The sequence below is a fragment of the Geotrypetes seraphini genome, chromosome 4 (genome assembly GCF_902459505.1).
Source record: "Geotrypetes seraphini chromosome 4, aGeoSer1.1, whole genome shotgun sequence".
NCBI classification, from domain to species: Eukaryota; Metazoa; Chordata; class Amphibia; order Gymnophiona; family Dermophiidae; genus Geotrypetes; species Geotrypetes seraphini.
Window position 1 is genome coordinate 161,566,893 of NC_047087.1, and position 23,610 is coordinate 161,590,502.

A 23,610-nucleotide genomic window follows, 5' to 3' on the forward strand; every position below is an offset into this window, starting at 1 on the left:
ACTGGGCAACAGTATAATAATGGGTGATTTCAATTATCAAAATACTAGGAGAGAGTATGTTCAATCACTAAGTCTGTAAAACTCATACTCTAAAGAAACAAATATAAAGAACCCCCCTGCAATCAACTACAAACCTACAATAATCTATACAATATTTAGAGGAACATCACTCCGCAGCACATTCACACATCAAAGAAAAACATAAGGACATGAAAACGAAAAGAAAGTGGAGAAAAAGCCTCAGTTCGGGTTCATGGGCTCAAAAAACTCCACTTTCACAAATCAAAATAATCAATCAATCTTATGTCTGCGGCAGCGTCCTCCACTCAAATTATGTAGGGTCAAAGATTTTCAAATTGCAGTGCAAATTCAAGATACCATATAAAGCACAGATCCAGCAACTTAAAGGCAAAGGAAAAGCACATACTTAGCTTCTAGTCAAAAAATACCACTTGTGCCGTAATCCTCATGTAAGACAGCACACGACAGGGAACTTCCTTGTTTCGCCGAAGCTGCGTCAGGGGTCTTACTTTGTCAAGTCCAAATATTGTCACAACTAATGCAATAACTTCACAAACTCACAAATCGTGCATACACAATGGTGCTGGGGATCACAAACTCCAATGTCTGATGAAAGACAAAGCTGAGTAGACTCCGCTTACATCGGGGCACAGCCAATGAACAAATAGGCAATAGCAAATCAAAAGGATTCATCAATACTTCAAAAAAAGGCAGCCCATTCTACCCGTGCATTCAAGCCACAAGGCTCAACATCGAATATCCAGCATTGCTCCTTCTGACGAAGGAGACATCGTCAATCCCCTTTCCTGATAGGTCTAGGACAATGTTCCAGCACACAACATCTCAAAGAAAAAAAGTCATATTTCAGTTGAGTACAGTGGGCAACCAAGGGTTCGTCCATTTGCTTCATGGTCAGGCAAGAATGACGTTCCAGCAGACATATCTTAAAACACTCTAGACCAGGAGTGCACAACTCCGGCCCTCGACGGCCGAATCCAGTCGGGTTTTTAAGATTTCCCCAGTGAATTTGCATGAGATCTATTTGCCTGCACTGCTTCCACTGTATGCATATTGATCTCATGCATATTCATTTGGGAAATCCTGAAAACCTGGCCTGGTGAGGGCTGAAGTTGTGCACACCTGCTCTAGAAGTTTGCCTCACGTACAACAGACCACAGGGGCATTGGATCACATACACAACTCCTATAGTCAGACATGAGGTATTGTCTTTCAGAGGAAATGACTGCATAGTTTTAGGATGCACAAAAGTCTGAACTTCCATCATAGCTTGACACATTATACACCTGCCATATCTTAAATGCCCACCTACAGTTTCTGGCACATCAGCACTGAGAGGCTTCAATTCATTAGGACTCAGCAAGTTGGATAGGTTAGTATTTATTCCAAAAGCAAACAGGAATCGGGTAGTGGCATAGCAGGGATGGACCTGCAAGATCTTCAGATGGGATTGAACAATTCTCTGAATCTGCCTGGAATGGTTGGTAAATTTAGAGACAAATGGTATCACATCATTGTGTTGTTGTACTGCATTATACTGCAACAGCTGATCCCTGGGGTTGAAAAACGCCCGATTAGCCGCTTTATTGACAAGAGGCTTTGGATATCCACACTCCTCAAATTTTTCTTTAAGTCCTTCAGCCTGTGTTAGATATTCCTGATTAGTACTGCAAATGCGGCAATATCTTAAAAATTGAGCATACGGGACTAGTCTTCATAGGAAAGGGATGCATACTATGAAAATTCAAAAGAGAGCTTCTGTCTGTTTCCTTAATAAATATAGTAGTAGAGACTTAGCCATCTAGAATGGGTCTCCTAGGAGAACGGTATAGAAAAATGAATAAATAAAGATACATCCAAGATAGTACAGGAGTTAACTGTGTTGAGTCCGTTGGGAAACAGTGATCATAATGTGATCAAATTTGAGCTGATACTGGGAGTGACATCACAAAAGAAATCTACTATATAGGCATTTAATTTTCAAAAGGGCGACTATGATAAAATGAGGAAAATGGTTAAAAAAAAGCTAAAAGGATCAGTTGCAAAGGTTAGGACTGTAAACCAGGCATGGATGCTATTTAAAAATAACATTGTGGAAGCCCAGACCAGACGTAATCCATGTATCAGCAAAGGTGGAAAGAAGAGGAAATGAGAGCCGGCATGGCTTACTGCAGGAAACAATTACTGTGTCATTTTCTACCTCTGAGAACAAGTGAAGTAAGGAAAAAAGGGAAAACTTCCCAAGCACATAAAAGTTCTGCTCTAACAACACATTAACAAGTGGAAAGTAACCAAACCCAACAAAAGCATCAAAGGAGCTCAGGTAAGTACCCCTGTAGATGCCGAAAACATACTATATACACTTCTTCATGGCCCAAAGGGCTGACCAGCATCCAAGATACATACTTCGAAAAGAACAAACAGAATGAGACAGTAGGTAGGCGCAGGAAGGGCAAGGCAGGGAGGGGGTGTCCAGATTGTCATCTATCTACTGGAAAATATATTATCAAGGTAAGAACATAATCTCTGTTCCCAGTGCAATAGGTGTGTCATTCTGGACAAGTGAGACGTACAAAAGAAGTCCCAGACAACTAGGGCAGGTTGACTGCAACAGCCTGTTAACACCAAAGAGCCAAAGGCAGAGTCCTCTTTTGCCACCATGTCCAACCTGTAAAACTTTGCAAATGTGTGTAAAGTTGATGAAGTTGCAGCTCTACAATTCTTCTAGTCAAATGTGCCTTAACAGAAACAGGGGACTATTTCCAACAATGTAGGCCGATTAAATGGTTTTACAGATCTATCTGGAAATTGTGGCCTTGGAAGCCTTGCTTAGTCACATGAGTCAGCACAAACAGATGGTCAGAGTTTAAACTCTTTGGTGACTTCTAGTTATTGAAGAAGCACTCTCCTCATGTCTAACTTCTGCAAAATATGAACCTGTAGAATGGAAGACAGGTGAACCTGTAGAATAGAAGACAGGTAAACAGACTTCTTGCCAAAACAACCTTCGGCAGAAAAGAAGGAACAGTACGAAAAGAGACTCCAGTCTCCAAGATTTTACGGAACGTGTCTCTACAAGAAAGAGCCTGGAGCTCCAAAACTTGTCTCACTGAGGTCACAGCTAACAAAAAGACAAGCTTTAGCATCAAATCAAGTAGGGATGCCTCTTCCAGAGGCTTGAATGGGGTTTGGGTGAGACTCTGTAGAACCACGTTAAGATCTGTGGTTTGATCGGAGATCTGAGGCGGAGAGCACCCTTCAGAAATCTGGCAATGTTCAGATGAGATAACAGCATAGGTCTGTAGTCGCGAGCCCTGAAACAAGAGAGACCCACAACTTGGACCCAAAGGGAAACCACGGTGAGTCCCTTGTCAAGGCCAGCTTGGAGAAAAGTTAACCCCACCAAAACAGGAGCTGAAAACAGCTCCACCCGCTCTTGGATGCACCAATGCTGAAAAGTCTTCCACACCTTAGCGTAGGCTGAGATTGTAGTCAGCTTCTTAGATTGGAGAAGAGTGGAAGTGACCACATATATTGTGGCTGCCATTGAACCCAGGACTTGAAGTCCGACACCGAAGGAGCTGACTTGGCTAGAAGGCACAATATCTGTGAGCAAAGCTTCTGTCTGCATGCCTCTGGAAAGTAGACACTTCCGTCTGCCATGTCAAACAAGACTCACAGGTTCTCCAAGGATTGAGTCGGCATCAAATGGATCTTGCGATAATTCACCATTCAACCCAGGTCTCTAGGACTCTCATCACCTGATCTACTGTACGCCAACCCTTGGCAAACGAGGGGGCCCGGATCAGCTAGTTGTTTAGGTAGGGATAAACTTACAACCCCATCCTGCACAGGTAGGCTGCCACCACCACCATAACCTTGGTGAAAGTTTCAGGAGCCATCGCTAGGCCAAAGGGTAAAGCTGAGAACTGATATATTCCTGAGAAATTTCCTGTGGTCTTGGAAAATGAGAATATGCAAGTAGGCCTCTGTCAAATCCAGAGAGGCCAGGAATTCTCTCGGAGACAGTGCCACTATGACCAGTCTCCATACGAAAGCGCGGAACCCTGAGTGCTGCATTTAAGCAAGGTCCAGAATGGGTCTGCAATCTTCGAAGCCTTTCTTTGGCACAATAAAGTATATGGTCTATCTGCTGGAACCCAAGCAGCACAGACTCTAAGGCCTGGATATCAAGCAATCTCTTCACAGTGGCTTGAACCTTGACCGCCTTTTCCATTCACCCTGTGGAGGTCCACAAACTAATCCATCAGAGGTCTGGTAAATTCCAGCTTGTATCTGGTCTGGAAGATTTCCAGAACCTAACAATCGGAGGTAATCTGAATCTAGGTTGGAAGAAACGTTGACAGGAGGCCCTCAATTATGAGAGGGACCTCTTCTAACCTGGCATCTAACATGGCATAGAGGTGGAAGCAGCCCAGGGTGCTGAAAACTGGGCACCATAAAACCTCTCCCTAGAGATCTGGGAGAACTTCAGCAAAGTGGAATTGGAATACTGTTGAGATCTCCAGAAGCCACAAAAATTAGAACACCCTGAGCCTCTAGAGCAGGGGTGTCAAAGTCCCTCCTCGAGGGCCGTAATTCAGTCGGGTTTTCAGGATTTCCCCAATGAATATGCATTGAAAGCAGTGCATGCACATAGATCTCATGCATATTCATTGGGGAAATCCTGAAAACCAGACTGGATTCCGGCCCTCGAGGACCGACTTTGACACCTGTGCTCTAGAGGTTCTGGGCCTGCTGTCCGGTAAAGTCTTGGGACGACAGTTCATCACACAGTTCATGAGATCATCCAGTCCTTTCCCAAATACAACTGCCACTTAAAAGGGAGTCTGCTTAGAGTAGTTATAAAGGTGGAATATCAAGCCCATTGATTGATCCAGAGCATTCTGCAAGCAGAAATAGTATAAGCTGACATCCTACTTGTGATACAAATAATGTCAGCCACAATCAATTTCAGATAAAAGTTGAGGAACTAGCTCAGCTTCGTCACTGTCCAAAGTACGTAACCTAGAAAGGCAGGCACATGTTATAAAAGATGCGGCTGAGGCTGCTATGACTCCCAAAGTCAACACCACGAAGAGTCTTTTGAGAACCACATCAATGCAGTGGCAGTCCTGCATATCTTTGAGCATCATACCGCCCTCACTGGGAAGGGAGGTACAACCAAAGAACCACTTTAGGCTGAGCAAACAGCTGCTGGCACTCTTGTGCCATAGGATACAGGCAAGACATGGCTCTCGCTACCTTGAGAGACCCCTCAGAAGAATCCCACTACTTTGTAATTAAAATATTAATGTCCAGATGCCAGGGAAATACCATAAACTGAACCCTAACTCCACACATTAGGGAAGAGGAAGTAGAAGAAACTGGCTGGGAGAAAATTCAGTTCAAAGACTCAGAAATAAGATCTGGCAGGACTGTGGGGTTTAATAATAATAATAATAATTTTTATTTTGAATACCGCCATACCCAGGGAGTTCTAGGCGGTTCACAGCAGGTAGATTCAGTACAAACAGCACAGGACCATGGGAACATCCCCAGAATACAAGGCCATAATAGGGTCTAAGGCACCAGCCTGCAGACAATAAGGGCAGTGCGACTCATCATCATTTGTATCCCTTGCAAACAGGTCTCCCAAGGACTGGGCAGTGTCAGACTATGAGGCAGATATCCCCTGAAGGGCTGCGTGGGAGGTCTGAGCTTTAGGAGAATCACTCTCCTGAAAAGCTATCCATATTAAATTGATGAATTGGGAAGAAAAAGCTGTACCAGAGCGCATAGTCTCACTCTGCATAGTCTCACTCTAATTTGCATTTCTTGGTCTCTGCGGCTTCCATGCTCTTCTGCACGGGATGGCCACTGTTTCTGAGATCAGAGAAGAGAAATGCCTGCCCCAGTGGGCTATAGCTGCCTTTTCCTCAAGCCAAGAAAGCAAAGGAGAGGCTAAGCCAGAAGCTCCTGCCTCTCCTTCCCATGCAGCTTCACACATGGCGCATGGATGTTCCTGAGGTGCAAAATTTGCGCATTCCTGCCATGGATTAGTGGTAAAAGAATTCAAGGACACAATCCCAACATGTTTTGAGGCAAAAATAATTGATTTGGAGCTGTAGGAAACTTTTTAAAAAAAGATCACTAAAAATCCAAGATGGTAGGCATCAGGATTTTGGTGCAAAAGGTCAAAACCCAGTGAATTTAGGATTTTTTGAGGAAGCACATAGGGGAACATGCAGAAATGACCAAAACCTGAAATTGGAAATTCAGACCCTTCCATAATTCACCTCATAGGCTTTAACAGCCTTACTCACTGTGACCTGTGCTAGAAAAGTGCTGTAGCCTGCCTCAGCTCTGTAAAGTAGCTAGATAAGGAGAAGAAATCACTGCCTCTTGCTGGAAGTTCCTATCCACTGCTGATCTGTGGGCTGCCAGACTCAATGTCTGACCGTACCTCCACACCCATGAACCAAAGGATAGAAACATAGAAACACAGAGTATGACGGCAGAAAAGGGCCGACGGCCCAACAAGTCTGCCCACTCAAGAACCCTCCCTTCTCGAGAATCCATCTTTTAAGCATTCCTCTGGAGCGACCCCACCAGACGGTTCCATCGTCCCTTGAAGTCGAGCGTGGTACTGGCCTCAACTACCTGACATGGAAGACCATTCCATCGATTAATTACCCTTTTGGTGAAGAAGTATTTCCTGGTGTCCCCATGAAATCTTCCCCCCCTGAGTTTTAGCGGGTGCCTTCTTGTCGCCGTGGGACCTGTAGGACAAAAGATTTCTTCCTCCACCTCAATGTGGCCCGTGACGTATTTAAATGTTTCTATCAAGTCCCCCCTTTCTCTGCGCTCTTCGAGAGAATATAAATGCAGCCTGTTCAGACGTTCTTTGTATGGGAGATTCTTGAGTCCTGAAACCATCCTAGTGGCCATTCGCTGAATCAACTCCATTCTCTTCACATCCTTTTGATAATGTGGCCTCCAAAACTGAACACAGTACTCCAGGTGAGGTCTCACCATGGATCTGTATAACGGCAGTATAACTTCAGGCTTTCGGCTGATAAAGCTTCTTCTTATGCATCCCAGCATTTGTCTAGCCTTTGTTGATGCTTTCTCCACCTGATTGGCAACTTTCATATCATCCCGGATGATTACTCCCAAGTCCCGTTCTGCTGCAGTTCTTGTTAGGTTTTCACCATTCAGGGTGTACGTTCTGCATGGATTTCCGTTACCAAGTTGCATTACCTTACATTTTTTGGCATTAAAATTCAGTTGCCAAGTACTGGCCCATTGTTCTAGTAAAAGTAGGTCCTGTTCCATGGTGTCGGGCATGGTTGTGCTGTTAGGTTCTGCTGTGCTGCCCACAACGTTGCATAGTTTAGCATCATCAACGAATAATGTAATTTTGCCTCAAAGTCCCTGAGGCAGATCCCTTACAAAGATATTGAATAGTATTGGGCCCAAGCCCGAGCCCTGCGGTACTCCACTGGTCACTTCCGACATGTTTGAGGGAGTACCATTCACCATCACCCTTTGAAGTCTGCCGCTAAGCCAGTCTTCTACCCATGCTGTTAGCCTTTCTCCAAGACCCATCGCGTTCATTTTGTTCAATAACCTCCGGTGTGGGACACTATCAAAAGCCATACTGAAGTCTAAATACATGATGTCCAGGGACACTCCCTTATCCAGTTTTTTTGTCACCCAGTCAAAGAAGTTTATCAGATTGGATGGACAAGACCTTCATTTAGTAAAGCCATGTTGGTGGGGATCCCTTAGTCTTTCGTCATCCAGAAACGTGTCCAATCTGTTTTTGATCAATGTTTCCATAAGTTTACATACTATTGATGTGATACTCACTGGTCTATAATTTTCGGCCTCTGACCTGCATCCCTTTTTATGGAGCAGAATATTGTTGGCAGTTTTCCAGTCCAAGGGAACTTTTCCCTTGCTTAGGGAAAGATTAAAAAGCTCGGCTAACGGTTCTGCTAGGACATCTCTCAATTCCCGAAGTACTCTGGGTGTAGATTATCTGGGCCCATAGCTTTGTTCACTTTTAGCTTTGATAGCTCGTGGTAGACATTGCCCGCAGTAAATGCAAAGTCTCAGAATGGGTCCTCTGAGCACCCCTTTGTCTGTAGCTGAGATCCAGATCCTGGCGCTTCGTGGGTGAATACTGAGCAAAAGTAGTTATTGAGTAGTTCTGCTTTGTCTACGTCCGAGTCCACGAAGTTACCGTCAAGTTTTTTTAGGCACACAATACCACTTGAGTTCTTCTTCCTGTCGCTAATGTACTTAAAAAAGGATTTATCCCCTTTTTTAACCTGTCTTGCTATAAATTTAAGGATGTGTGGGGACCTTTATTAAATTATAGTAATGAATAAGTTACTCTTTTCCCAATCTTAATACACATGTGGATTAGGGGGGGGGGGATTTCTTGTTTTTCCATTAGATGATTGTCGTAAGATATTATTTTCATGTGGTATATATTAGTTGTATATGAATTTGGGAGGGGGTGGGGCTAAATCTTCTTGGTGTATGATATTGAAAATTTTTCAAGTGATGTATTATATTTGGTTGATATTTACTGTACACTTGATGTAAGTTTAAAAATGAATAAAGAAATTAAAACAAAACAAAACGCCTGTCTTGCTATATTTTCCTCCATCCGGAGTTTGGCCTCCCTGACTGCCGTCTTAACATTTCTAGATTTTGCCAGATAGGTTTCTTTAGCTTCAGGCTTTTGCGATTGCTTGTAGGTTACGAATACTTTCTTCTTTTGCTTTTCTAGTTCTGAGATCTCTGCAGAGAACTACTGTGGTCTATTTTTTCTGCGCCTTTTGCTTGCGGATTTTATGTAAATGTTGGTTGCTTCTTGCAGGGTGGATTTCAGAGCCAACCATAGTGCCATCACACTGTCCGTTGTGCTCTGGTTTTGCAGCGCTTTGTAGACATAGTCCCCCATGCACTGAAAGTCAGTTCCTTTAAAATTTAGGACCTTAGTTGAAGTATTTGACCTAGTGGTTCCTTTCTTTAGGTGAAACCATACCATGTTGTGGTCGCTGGAGGCCAAAGCTTCTCCCACCAACACCTCTGTGACACTGTCCTCGTTGGTGATCAGCAGGTCCAGGATCGCCTGATCCCTGGTGGGTTCAAACACCATCTGTTTGAGGTGTGCTCCTCGTATGGAGGTTAGTAGCCTTTTGCTGCCGCTGGTTGTGGCGAAAAGTTTGTTTCATTCCACATCAGGCATATTGAAGTCTCCCAACAGCACTGTCTCACCTTGCAGTGTGATGGTCTCAATGTCTTCAATTAGTTCTTGGTCTGCATCGTCCTTTTGTCTTGGTGGTCTATACACAACACCAAGATACAGGCATTTGTTGTTGCTCCTGGCAAGGTTCACTCAGAGGAATTTTCCTGTATACTTTATGTCTGTGATTTTAGTAACTTTGATGTCCTCTCTAATGTAAAGAGCTACTCCTCCTCCTGATTTGCCTTGTCTGTCGTGACGGAGTAAGTTATATCCTGGTATAACCATATCCCATCCGTGGGACTCCAAGAACCACGTTTCTGATATCGCCACCATATCAAGGTCGGCGTTTCTTATTTCTGTTTCCAGTTCCAGAATTTTATTGCCCAAGCTATAAGCATTAGCATACATGGCCGTCCATTCTTTCTGTATGCATTGAATGTTTTCTGTCTTAGATAGTTTGTCCCCCTCAATCATGCCTTTGCCGCTCTTAGTGTTGCCTGTGTCCCTTTCAATATCCCTATCAGTACTCACGTGATTACTTACCTCAGGCTCCAAGATGGAGTTACTTACCCTACTAGTGTGAGAGTGGATACCCTCCCCCAGCTCAGCTAGTTTAAAGCTTTCCGGAGCAGGTGAACTAGACGTCTTCCCAGGACGTTCTTCTCTCTTCTGGTTAGGTGTAGCTCATCTGGTCCCTGCAGTACCTCTCTGTGGTAAAAGAAGCCAAAGTTAATTTCTTTGCACCATCCCCGTAGCCATTCGTTTGTCCTCTGGATCTGTTCTTCTCTAGCTCTTCCCTTGTCTCTTATTGGTAGGATGGAGGAGAAAACTACCTGTGCTTCCATCTGCTTCAGCTTCTCCCCTAGGGCTCTAAAGTCTTCCGGTATCTTCTCTGGTGAGTTCCTGGCTGTGTCGTTTGTTCTAACATGGATGAGAAGCATCAGGTAGTGATCTTGGGGCTTGATAATTTTTCCTACGCAGTTGGTCACATCCCGGATCCTGGCTCCTGGTAGACAGCAGACCTCTCTTGATTGTAGATCTGATCTGCATACCGGACCCTCGGTTCCCCGCGGAAGGGAGTCCCCAGTGACAACCACTCTGCGCTTCTTGGGAGGGTGCTGATTCGTTGCTTCTTGAGTTGAGGTCGACTTCTGGATGTCTTCCTGAATATCCTCCTGAGTTCCGTTGGCGGGTCCTTCTTGTAGGAGTTGAAATCTGTTGCTCAGGGTGATTTGTGGTGTCGGTGTGAGGTTGCTGTGCTTGTATGAAGATAGCGAAGAGGACCACCTTCTGTGTTTGCTTGCAGAGGTGACTAGTTGCCAGGTGTCATCGTCTCGAGTCTCTTCTTGTACCCCAGTTGTTACTTCCAATGCTGCATACCTGGTCGGTGCGGGTGTCTCGAAGATGGACCTGTCTTCGTGCACTTACTCGGAGTCTTGAGACAGTTCTTGGAGGACTTCATCAATGAACGCCTCGCTTTCCCGGATACTTCTTAGCCGCCGCACTTCTTCCCTCAGGCTCGTCAGTTCTTGCATGATGTCTCCGTTGGGCCGTTGCTGGGTGTGTTCTTGACTGCAGAGACCGATGTCTTCAGCTGGGGCTTAGCTTCGGTCTGCATGGAGACCTCCGTCGTCCATCGGGGGGGGGGGGGGGGAGTCCTCTTCGGTCTGCACGGAGACTGTGGTCTTCATCTGGATCTCTTCGGCAGCTGGAACACTGATTTTGATTGTAGTCTTGGTGCTTCTAGTCTTCCCTGCCATTCCTGAGCTTGTCTTTGGTTTGGCTTTGTGCTTCCGTTGGGCGCTGTCTGTGCTGGCTATGTGTCTCTGCTGGGTGTTTACTGTCGCTAACTGTGTGCTAGTTGGTCTGCCTTCTGGCTTGTTAGCTCAGTCTGTCTTCTATCTTGTTAGTCTGCCTTCTAGCTTGTTAGTTCAGTTGTGTTAGCTATGTTCTTACCTTGCTGCCTCCCAGGTGTCTTTGAGCTGGTGACTCGGCCCTTCGCAAAGGCGCTCTCGCTAAGGTGAGCGCCTTTGCCGCATGCCGTTGGCCCCTCCCCTTTTAAGGGGGAGTTCGGCGCTGCTTCTGCCGGTGGGGGTGGGCGGAGCTTACTCTTGCCTGCCCCAAGCTTCCTGGTCTTCTCTGCCTAGCCTGCTTCTTTGGCTCTCTCCCCAGCTGGTAGGTTGATCGATTCTGCCTCCTCCTTCTTCTTTCTACCGCCTCTCCTCCTCTCTCCCGATGCTCGGCACCGCGTGTGGTGCTTGGCTTCACGTGTGCTAACGGAAAGGGTGGGGAGACAAAAATACAGCCGGCACCCTGCAAGACACCACTGAGTCTCCTATGGAGGCCTAACAGCCTGCGCTCAAACCCCTGCTCAGCAGTAGATAAAGGACAGTAAGCGGGGATGGCTCTGAGCTCCAAAGACACTTTTGTGGCCTGGCCAACAGGTACCTGTCAGCTGCAGACCTCAGTCTGTTTCTTCTCCATGCAGGAAGAGTTGATCTTGAAGATGGAAAGCTCCAAGCACTGAAACTGGTGAAAATAACTGAAAAACACTGGAAAAAAAATAAAGAAAAAGGGAGAGCAGAACCAAAACATTCCTGCCGGCTAGTATGCAGGACAAAACTGTTGGTGGCAGTGAAGTAAGAGAATTACAATAAAATTCCAGAGTTGATTCCTTCTGCAGAGCTAGCGGGAATGGGAAATTACATGTTTGTACAGAATGACACATCTATTGCACTGGAAAAGTTAATTCTCTGTGAAGCTCAGCTGGTTACACATATTGAATAGCTTTCCCTCTATAATAATTTAAAGCATTCAGAATAAGAGCCCTGGTGAAACTCATCACCATGACTTACATAATCCAAAGCAGAATTAAGACTCTGTTTAAAGAATCCAAAAGACTAATAGATTTCATTTGGATTTCATTTATTTATTTCTTACCTCCAGTTGAAGATCCTGCATTCCCTGTGATCTGATCAGTCTCAGGTAACTCCATCTTGTTATCATCCTCCTCCTCCTGCCATCTATCGTTCTCTGAGAACACATTATTTTCTTCTGCTTCTGCTCCAACCTCAGGCCCTGGTAACACAGACCCTGCAGTTTTGTTAATGGTTATTCCAGAGACTTCTTCCAGAAGCAAAGGGAATGTAGTAAGAGTGTGACTGCCCACATCAATGGAGTCCTCAGATCTCTGAAATACTATATGGACACAGGGAAAAGGGTGGAAATGTGTCATCATTGTGTTCATACAGTCATTCCAAGATGGACATAGAAACCATGATCCATCACATTTATATCCTACAAACATTGGGTCAGTGTTTATTGCAATTTTAAGATTTTTTCTCAGTCTAGTCTTCACGATCACATGGATGGATAGGGATCAAAAGATTAGGTTCTTACCTTTGCAAATCTTCTTTATTGTAAATCCACACTTTATTCCAGTACTGGTGGGTTATTTCACTCCACTCTCCAGGACTTTGAATGAAGCCTCAAACTTCAGAGGCTTAAACCCCTCTTACCGCATCACTGTCCCTGTGAACTTCTTTAGAGGATAAGAATAAAAGAGAAAGGGGAACGGGGACACTCCCCGACAAATGCTATCAACAAATGCAATAATGAAAATGAGAGAACAGGTCATAAAACATTAGAAACCTGAACAACAAAACAGTGCTACAAGGAGGCACAGCCTGCACTATCAGAAGGGGGCACCTAAACAAAGAACCTCCCAAAACGAAGTGCTCAGCCCATTCTGATGATACTCTTATAAAGGCTGTTCAGAAAACAGAAATCCAGCTTACCAGTATATGTAAAGTCAGACAATTGGCAAATCAGCAAGGTATAGGGCGGGTTCCCGGAATAAAGTGAAGATTTACAAGAATGAAATTAGCAAAGGTAAAAACATAATCTTTCACTCTTGTACAATCCCACTTTATTCTGGGACCAGTGGGACATAACAGAGCAATCTCAAAAATTCAGGGTGAGACTGATGAGACCACCACCAAAACAGAACCACCAAAAGACGCATCCTGCTTGGCTGTCACATCGACCCTGTAAAACTTGGTGAACATATGCAAGGAGAATAAGATAGTAGCCTTCCATATCTCTTTCAGAGAAATAGCCGACGACTATGCCCAAGAGGACAAAACACCTCTGGTAGAATGAGTCCGCACTGAGAGGGGGGACTTATTCCCAGCAGCCATGTAAGCCGCAAAAATGGCCATATGGATGGAAAGGGCGGTCTTAGAAATTGGCCTATCCTAGTGGGCAGGACCTGCCAGAACAGAGAAGCGAAATTTGTTGGTGACCTCCAAGTACTGCAACAAGATCCTGCACACATCCAAGGACTAGAACACCTGGTCCTACTTCCTCAAACCAGGTCCTACTTCCTCCTCTCCAACCCATGAAAAAGGCCACTCACTAGATCTCATCAGCTTCCTCGATCTCACGGATTACAAAACCTCAACCGATGACATCCATTGGGACCACGTTCCCTGGTCCGACCACTTCCTAGGAACCTTCTGTCTCCCCATCTTCATGTCTCACCTTGGAACCTCTCCTCAGTCCTCTAAGTCCATTACTTTCCGCAAGAAAATTTCAAGTGATCAGTTCTGGTCCAAATTTCTTGACAATCTCTCATCCAAGCCTAAGCCATCAGATTCTGCAACCAACTGGCACACTTGGACCACTCTCTCAGAATCCACCTACCAATCTCTCGCCCCGCTTTCCACCAAAACCATCTCCTACTCCCGTAAGGCCCCCTGGTTCCTCCCACAACACAGGGTGCTAAAACAAAAATGTTGATCCCTGGAACGCATCTGGAAAAAATCTAAATCCCCCGCAGATAAACAAATCTGGAGAGTCAACATTAAATTCTACAACAATACACTCAAAAGAGCTAGGAAAGACTTCTATGGTGACAAGATCTCCAGATCAAAAAACCAGAATAGTATGCTGTTCAATATCTGGCGCTCCTTAACTCCCAACACCAACCCTTCTATTCTTCCCTCCTCCCCATCAGTGGATCTACTAGCAAACTTCTTCAATGAAAAGGTCACCGCCTTGAGAAGCTCCTTCCCTCCTGCAGTCTCCTACAATCCTCTGGTGCCCGCCTCCCCCGATCCTACTACAAAGGTCCCCACCCCCGTCCCAGTCAATAGATCCTGGACCACCTTTGAGCAAGTATCCGATTCTCAGGTCCTCAAACTCTGCCTGAAACTGAAATCCTGTAACTGCACCTTGGACCCATTCCCATCCTATCTATTTGAGAAAATACCCGCACAGGCCATCTCTTCTCTCACTATACTCATAAATTCTGCCCTATTATCGGGCCTCTTCTCCCCTGAAATGGGACGCATTGCACTGACCCCCCTACTGAAGAAAGCTGACCTAGACCCCTCCTCCCCATCCAATTATCGCCCAATAGCAAACATTCCGCTCCTAACCAAATTGCTAGAGTCCATCGTCTCCTCCCAACTCTCAGCCTACCTGGAAAGATTCTCTATCCTCCTACCCTATCAATACGGCTTCAGACCCAACTTCAGTACCGAAACCCTCCTGGCCTCCCTAATCTCGAAGATCCAACAATTTCATTCTCACAAAAAATTTGCCGTTCTCCTTCAATTAGACCTCTCTGCTGCCTTTGACGTTGTCCACCATGACATTCTAATCTTTCTACTCTCCGAGATAGGCATCAGTTCTACAGTCCTTGACTGGTTCTCGAACTTCTTACGTTCTCGCTCTTACACCGTCACCAAACATGGTTCCTCCTCCTCCCTATGGAAACCGACTTGTGGAGTCCCACAAGGCTCCCCCCTATCTCCCATCCTCTTCAACATTTATATGTCCTCCCTGAATCTTCTCCACCTATCCCCCCTAGAAACACTCTACACTTACGCCGACGATATCCTGGTCCTCATCGAGACCGACGCGAACCTCACCAATCTCGCAGCTAACATTTCTTCTTGCATAACCAACCTTCAATCCTGGGCTCACACTGTACAAATGAAATTGAACGAGTCCAAAACCAAACTACTATGGCTCGGCCCCAAACTTGATCAATTACCCACTTCCATCCCACTGCCCACAGGTTCCTCTCTACAGTTGGAGTTCTCTAGCAAAGTTCTGGGCATCACCATAGAATCATCATTATCCTTCAATGACCACCTCAACTCCCTGATAAAAAAATGCTTTTGCAGCCTTCACATGCTGAGGAAAGTGAGGTCCTGCTTCCACCAAAAACACTTTGCCGTCCTCGTACAATCCATTATCCTTTCCAGATTGGATTATTGCAATTCCATTTACCTAAGCGTAACAAAGAAAAGCCTTCACAGACTCCAACTAATCCAGAACACCGCGGCCAAACTTATCTTCTCAAAAAGTAAATTTGACCATGTCTCACCGCTCCTATCCAAACTCCACTGGCTTCCCGTTATTTCCAGGGTCCACTTTAAATGTGCCTGCCTAACCTTCAAGATCCTCCATGGTATCCTTCCTCCTTTTATCCCTCTATCCTGGAATTCCTCAAATCCAACCTCCACTAGATCCACGCAAAAATTAAAACTATCCTACCCCTCCTTAAAAGGCATCTCCCTTGTTGGTAAACTTGGCTCTTCCCTCCCTTTCAGAATCGCTCAGCTCTGGAACAGTCTCCCTTCCCCTCTCCGCAATTTGAGCCCCCTTCTACCATTCCGTAAGCATCTGAAGACCTGGCTCTTCTCCAAAACGTAACCCCGTCCCTTTCCTGGCACTCTTACACCTAACCTCTCTCCTCTCTTACTTATATAATTCCACTGGAGTTCCGTTCCTTCCCTAACCATGTAAACCGTGTCGAGCTCCATCTGCGGAGATGATGCGGTATATAAACCCAAGATTTAGTTTAGTTTAGTTTAGTTAGCAAAAACAGGAAGGCGGACTTCCTGATTCACATGGAAAATAGAAACCACTTTGGGAAGAAAGGAACAGTGCTCAGCATCACACTGAAATCTTTAATATGCAGAAAAGGATCCTGGCAGGAAAGAGCCTGAAGCTCCGAAACCCTGGGCTGAGGTAATAGCCACCAGGAAGACTGTCTTGATCTTGAGATCCATATAGGATGCCTGCTCCAGAGGATCATACAGCGAACCAGCAAAAGAACGGAGAACCAGGTTAAGATTCCGAGTTGGACAGGGAAGTCGCAACAGAGGCCTAAGCCGCAGAGCGCCCCACAGAAAACGAGCCACGTCTGGATGATGTGCCAAGGTGCCCCTCACAGGAGGGCTCATACACAAAAAACCAGCCATCTGCACCTGAAGTGAAGCTACCACTAGACTCTTCTTCAAGCCATCCTGCAGGAACTCCAGGACCCGAGGGACCAATGGAGCAACCGGGTCCACTGTTGCAGGCCACACCAGGTCTGATAACATTTCCAAGCCTTCATATAGGCAGCCACTGTGGATTTCCTTTTGCTGAGTAGAAACATGGCAATTACAGTCAAAGAATAGCCCCAGCTAGTCAAGCCCTGCGCTCAAGAGCCATGCCATAAGACCAAACCAGTCCAGTCCATGATCAGATGCTGCGTGAGGGGGCGAGAATGACAAGGTAGTCAGAGCCCCCAATCCTTTTGAAGCTGAACCAAGTTGGCATACCATGTCTGCCTCGGCGAATTGGATGTGATCAGGATCAATGGACCTACATGGGCTACTATCTGTCTAATCAGTTGCCCTATCATGAGCCACAGAGGGAATACATAAGGTAGACCTTCCCGTGGACAGGTCTGCACCAGTGCATCCTAGTCTTCGCTGCCGGCCTTGTGACAGCGACTGAAGAACTGATCTGTTTTCTTGTTGGCTGCACTCATCATGAGATTGAACCTGGGATGCCCCCACTGATTTACAATACAATTGAATGATCTTTGAAATAGAGACCACTCTCCGGGGTCCAGAGTCTGATTGAGAAAATCCACTTGAATGTTGTCCACTACTGCCACATGCACTGCTGACAGTGCCACAAGATGTCTCTACGCCCACCAGAAGAGAAGATGAGCCTCCATGCTCAGAAAGAACCCCTCAGCCCCCCCCCGCCGATTGACAAAAGCCACCACTGTGGCACTGTCTGAGAAGACATGAACGGCTCAATGACAGAGACAAACTGGAGAAGAGCCAATCGAATAGCCCGAAGCTCCAAGCGATTGATGGAGCACTTGCACTTTGAGGCTGCTCACTGGGTCCTGAACAGGGTTGATCATACACACTGCTCCCCAGTCTTTGATACTTGCATTTGTAGATAGCAAGGGGTCGCAACCACAATGCAAGACTGTTCTGTGCAACTGTCGTCCAGGGCAGGAGTGCATGCAATGAGTCCTGCAGGGGGTTCTAGCATGAAAGCAGTGCATCCCTGCAGCGGACGCAACTGGTCTTTTGCCCAAGGAATCACATCGATCGTTGCCACCATGGTCCCCAGAAACCGGAAGTACAGCCATGCCATTGGGACCGGAGTGGCCAGAAGGACCCTGATAACCTGTCGAAGCTTCTCCTGACGGGAATTCCAGATCCTGCATCGGCTTGAGATGACTCTTCCTGAAGTTGATCACCCAGCCCAGGCACTGCAGTAACTGCACCACCTGATAAACATCCTGATGCCCTTCAGGCTGTGAGGGAGCTCTGCTCAACCAGTCATCCAGATACAGGTGAACCAGGACATCCAGGGCAGCCACTGACACCACCATCACTTTGGTGAAGGTCCTGGGTGCTGTTGCCAACCTAAATGGCATTGCTGCAAACTGGAAACGTTGCCCCAAGATATGGAACCTCCGGTGGTCTGGATAATAGGAATGTAGAGATGCCTCCATCAGATCAAGGGAAGCTAGAAACTCCCCCGGTGCTACCGATGCTATCACTAAGTGCACCATCTCCATGTGGAGGTGAAGCACTTTCATTGCCACATGGACCACCTTGAGGTCTAGAAATGGTCTCCAATTGTTGGAGCCTTTCTTTGGAACAATGAAATATATGAACTATCTCCAAGCGCCCAACACTTGCTCTGGAACGTGTTCTATGGCCGCAATATCGCATAATCTGCAGACTGTGGCCTGCATATGAACCACCTTCCCAGGACAGCCCGCTAGGAAATCTAGAAAATACTTGGTCAGAGGACAGAAAAACTAGAATTTATAGTCATCCCCGAGAACCTCCAATATCCAGCAATCAGAGGTAATGGCATGCCATTCCGTCAGAAAAGCTGACAACTGCCCCCGATTTGCGGGGTGAGGAGGGGGGGAAGGCGACACTGGCCTGGCATCAGAAATGCTTCTTTGCAGGAGCCGTTGTACAAAGCCCCGTGGATGGCTGATGTCGAGAAATGCCGAATCGCGGTCTGGCAGACAGCCTGTGGATGGACCAGAGTACGGATGGGAGCTCCTGAAGGGCCAAAAAATAGATTGCCCTGAATCTCTGGAAGGTTAGGATCTATTCACAGTCAGTGATTTGAGCTTGCGATCCTGCACACTGGCCATAGGTCTTCTAGACCCTAGCCGAACACCAGCTGTTCCTTAAAGGGCAACTGGCTCCAGGTTGTTTTAGAAGACCAATTGCCAGATCACTACCAGATCTAGAGCATCCTGCTAGCTGAAACAGAATAGGTGGAAAGCTTAGCAGAGACTTTCAAGATGTCTTATAAGGTATCAGCTACATAATCCACTCCCAAGATTATAAAATCCAAGTCATGAAGAACCAGTATCAGGATCATGGTGCAGCTTGGTATGACATGCCTGAGCCATGACAAAGAGGCTGACACCGCCGGAAAACCAGCAGCTGCCAAATCAAACAGATTCTTAAGGAAAAAATCCACACTGGGGATCGAAATGTGCTTGCTGACCTGCACCACCAAAGAATCCACCTTCAGGGAAACAAAGTGCTTGTTAAAGGCATCCGCCAGGGAATAAAGCCATGCCACAACACGAGCACAGGAGTATCTTTGATGTCTGTAAGAATCCAAACGAGGTCAGGATGATCAGGAAGAGAGGCGGATTGTGAACTCTGGTCACTCATGAAGGAAGAAAGAGAGATTTAATAGTAAGAACATAAGAATTGCCGCTGCTGGGTCAGACCAGTGGTCCATCATGCACAGCAGTCCGCTCACATGGCAGCCCTCTGGTCAAAGACCAGCGCCCTAAATGAGACTAGCCCTACCAGCGCACATTCTTGTTCAGCAGGAACTTGTCTAACTTTGTCTTGAATCCCTAGAGGGTGTTTTCCCCTATGACAGACTACGGAAGAGCGTTCCAGTTTTCTACCACTCTGGGTGAAGAAGAACTTCCTTATGTTTGTACGGAACCTATTCCCTTTCAACTTTAAAGAGTGCCCTCTCATTTTCCCTACCTTGGAGAGGGTGAACAACCTGTCCTTATCTACTAAGTCTATCCCCTTCAGTACCTTGAATGTTTCAATCATGTCCCCTCTCAATCTCCTCTATTCGAGGGAGAAGAGGCCCAGTTTCTCTAATCTTTCACTGTACGGCAGCTCCTCCAATCCTTTAACCATTTTAGTCGCTCTTCTCTGGACCCTTTCGAGTAGTACCATGTCCTTCTTCATATATAGCGACCAGTGCTGGACGCAGTAGTCTAAGTGACGGCGCACCATGGCCCAGTACAGTAGCATAATAACCTTCTCCGATCTGTTCATGATCCCCTTCTTTATCATTCCTAGCATTCTGTTCACCCTTTTCGCCGCCGCCACAACACATTGCATGGACGGCTTCATCGACTTGTCAATCAGAACTCCCAAGTCCCTTTCCTGGGAGATCTCTCCAAGTAATGCCCTGGACATCTTGTATTCGTGCATGAGATTTTTGTTACCGACATTGTGACCAGTCAGGCTCCGTGCCTGCCAAGGTCCCTGTGAGTGCAGGTAGGAAAGGGGATAGGAAACCCAAAAAGGGAGGGCCTAAGTCTCGGCCTCACCATCATGTGGATCTCCATGAGCCTACTTTGCCACTTAGAGCTGGAGGTTGGGATAAATTTTCACAAACCTCACAAACATGGTAGAGCTAGGACCCTGGAGGGTAAAGCCAGACCTGAGAGCCAGCAAGGTAACTATTATCCAGGTCACCACCGGGGGAGCCAAAGGGAGGAGCAGCTTCCTGCTGACTCAGATAGAACAGGGCATGTTCATCCCCTTGAAAAGCCAGCAGTGCTCCACAGGCTGTTAGGCAGGTTAGGGAAGAAGCTTAGGGTTCTCCCTACTGAGGACCTGCCTGGCTCAAGCAGTGGTAATTGCTGTGACCCCATGAAGGTTGAGGAAGCGGGAAGGCCCTCAGAATTTCCAGTAGCCAATGAGGAGACTGTCATGGAGGTACAAATGGAGTTTCCTCCTGAAAAGGTATGTGGAACCATGGAACCGATGGACATGGGAGTGACAATTAGCTCAGCCTGAGCTGAACCACTGTGAGTTGTTTTTACTCTTATTTTGTGGCTGGGTTCTTTTCCAGCTCCTAGTCACTTTCAAAGACTTTTCTGGACTGTACAATTGTTTAATAAGCTAAGAGTGAGTGGGGAGAAGTTTGCTACCAACTGGGTGGGAATTTTGAAAGCTGTTCTGTGTGCTTTTGAAAAGCAAACTTAGTAGACTCCTCTTTACCCAGCCCTGCTACAATTTTAGGCTGGAGGCTTTATTTTGGATGTGTTTGCCTTAGAGATGAGAATGAAAAGGCATATCTCTGGGAATTGTTTTGAATGCTTTGAACTTACCTGAGCTAATATCCAAGCAACCGAAATGCAAGGGACCTGGGGAGAGAAAGAAGCGATATGGATTGCTCTGAAAAAAGAAGATGGAACTTCTATCTACGTGGGTGTAGTCTACAGACCTCCGACTCAATTGCAGCAAATTGATAAGGATCTGATTGTGGATATCCAAAAGTTTGGAAGGAAAGAGGAGGTTCTGCTGTCGGGAGATTTTAACCTGCCGGATGCGGACTGGAATGTTCCGTCTGCGGAATCGGAAAGAAGTAGGGAGATTATGGATGCCTTTCAAGAGGCTCTGCTCAAACAAATGGTGACGGAACCCACAAGGGAAAAAGCGATATTGGATCTGGTCCTCACAAATGGAGAGAGTATCTCTAATGTTCGAGTGGGTGCTCATCTGGGAAGTAGCGATCATCAAACAGTTTGGTTTGATATAACGGCTAAAGTGGAGAGCGGCCGCACGATACTTAAAGTCCTAGATTTCAAACGTACGGACTTTAATGCAATGGGAAAGTACCTGAAGAAAGAGCTGTTAGGATGGGAGGACATAAGAGAAGTGGAAAGACAGTGGTCTAAGCTGAAAGGACCGATAAAAATGGCTACGGACCTTTATGTGAAGAAAATCAATAAAAACAAGAGAAAAAGGAAGCCGATATGGTTCTCCAACCTAGTGGCTGAGAAAATAAAGGCAAAAGAGTTGGCACTCATGAAATATAAAAAAACCCAAGAAGAGGAGAGCAGAAAGGACTACAGGGTGAAACTGAAAGAAGCCAAGAGAGAGATACGTTTGGCGAAGGCACAGGCGGAAGAACAAATGGCTAAAAATGTAAAAAAGGGAGATAAAAATTTTTTCTGATATATTAGTGAAAGGAGGAAGATAAAAAATGGAATTGCTAGGCTAAAAGATGCTGGGAACAAATATGTGGAGAGTGATGAGGAGAAAGCAAATGTGCTAAACAAATACTTCTGTTCTGTGTTCACAGAAGAAAATCCTGGAGAAGGACCGAGATTGGCAAAGTTACACGAGGAAATGGAGTAGATTCTGCGCCGTTCACGGAGGAGGGTGTTTATGAGCAACTTGAAAAACTGAAGGTGGACAAAGCGACGGGACCAGAAGGGATCCATCCCAGGATACTAAGGGAGCTCAGAGAGGTTCTGGCGAGTCCTATTAAAGACTTGTTCAACAAATCTCTGGAGACGGGAGTGATTCCTGGGGATTGGAGGAGAGCGGATGTGGTCCCTATTCATAAAAGTGGTCACAGGGATGAAGCAGGAAACTACAGACCGGTGAGCCTCACTTCAGTTGTTGGAAAAATAATGGAAGTGTTGCTGAAAGAAAGGATAGTGTACTTCTTTGAATCTAATGGGTTACAGGATCCGAGGCAAAATGGCTTTACAAAAGGTAAATCGTGCCAAACGAACCTGATTGAATTTTTTGATTGGGTGACCAGAGAGCTGGATCGAGGACATATGCTAGATGTAATTTACTTGGATTTCAGCAAAGCCTTTGATACAGTTCCTCATAGGAGGCTGTTGAACAAACTTGAAGGGCTGAAGTTAGGACCCAAAGTGGTGAACTGGGTCAGAAACTGGCTGTCGAACAGACGCCAGAGGGTGGTGGTTAATGGAAGTCGCTCGAAGGAAGGAAAGGTGACTAGTGGAGTCCCTCAGGGTTTGCTGGGGCCAATCCTGTTCAATATGTTTGTGAGTGACATTGCTGAAGGGTTAGAAGGAAAAGTGTGCCTTTTTGCAGATGATACCAAGATTTGTAACAGAGTAGACACCGAAGAGGGAGTGGAAAATATGAAAAAGGATCTGCAAAAGTTAGAGGAATGGTCTAATGCCTGGCAACTAAAATTCAATGCAAAGAAATGCAGAGTAATGCATTTGGAGATTAATAATAGGAAGGAACCGTATATGCTGGGAGGAGAGAAGCTGATATGCACAGACGGGGAGAGGGATCTTGGGGTTATAGTGTCCGAAGATCTAAAGGCGAAAAAACAAGGCAGTGGCTGCTGCCAGAAGGATGCTGAGCTGTATAAAGAGAGGCGTAGTCAGTAGAAGGAAGAAGGTGTTGATGCCCCTGTACAGGTCATTGGTAAGGCCCCACTTGGAGTATTGTGTTCAGTTTTGGAGACCGTATCTGGCGAAAGACGCAAGAAGACTTGAGGCGGTCCAGAGGAGGGCGACAAAAATGATAGGAGGCTTGCGCCAGAAGACGTATGAGGAGAGACTGGAAGCCCTGAATATGTATACCCTAGAGGAAAGGAGAGACAGGGGAGATATGATTCAGACGTTCAAATACTTGAAGGGTATTAACGTAGAACAAAATCTTTTCTGCTGAGGATCAGACTTGAAGAGAAAAGGAAGCTATATTGTAAAGCTGCTCTGTGAGAGTTTGAATCACAGAGAGAACTGTTTCATTAGGAATAGAAATCCTGAAGACTGCCAGAATTTTCCTCTGGTCTTTTTTTTTTTTTTTGTTTCCAGTTTTGAACATTTGTTTGTTGCTTTGAACCTTATACCATTCTGAACTTTATTTTTACAGTAAATTTTGCATTATTGCCATACAAACAACTGTTTGTGTTTT

General features: G+C 45.8%; 1 protein-coding gene across 8 annotated transcripts in view; it reads right to left on the reverse strand.

Annotated features, from left to right (window-relative positions):
• Positions 1-23,610, reverse strand: part of CENPT (centromere protein T) — an 822,208-nt gene that overhangs the window by 209,765 nt on the left and 588,833 nt on the right. For all 8 annotated transcript variants that reach the window (XM_033941803.1, XM_033941802.1, XM_033941796.1 and 5 more), the window contains one exon: positions 12,248-12,505. In XM_033941803.1, the coding sequence (XP_033797694.1) occupies positions 12,248-12,505 (258 nt within the window). The remainder of the gene's footprint in view (positions 1-12,247; positions 12,506-23,610) is intronic.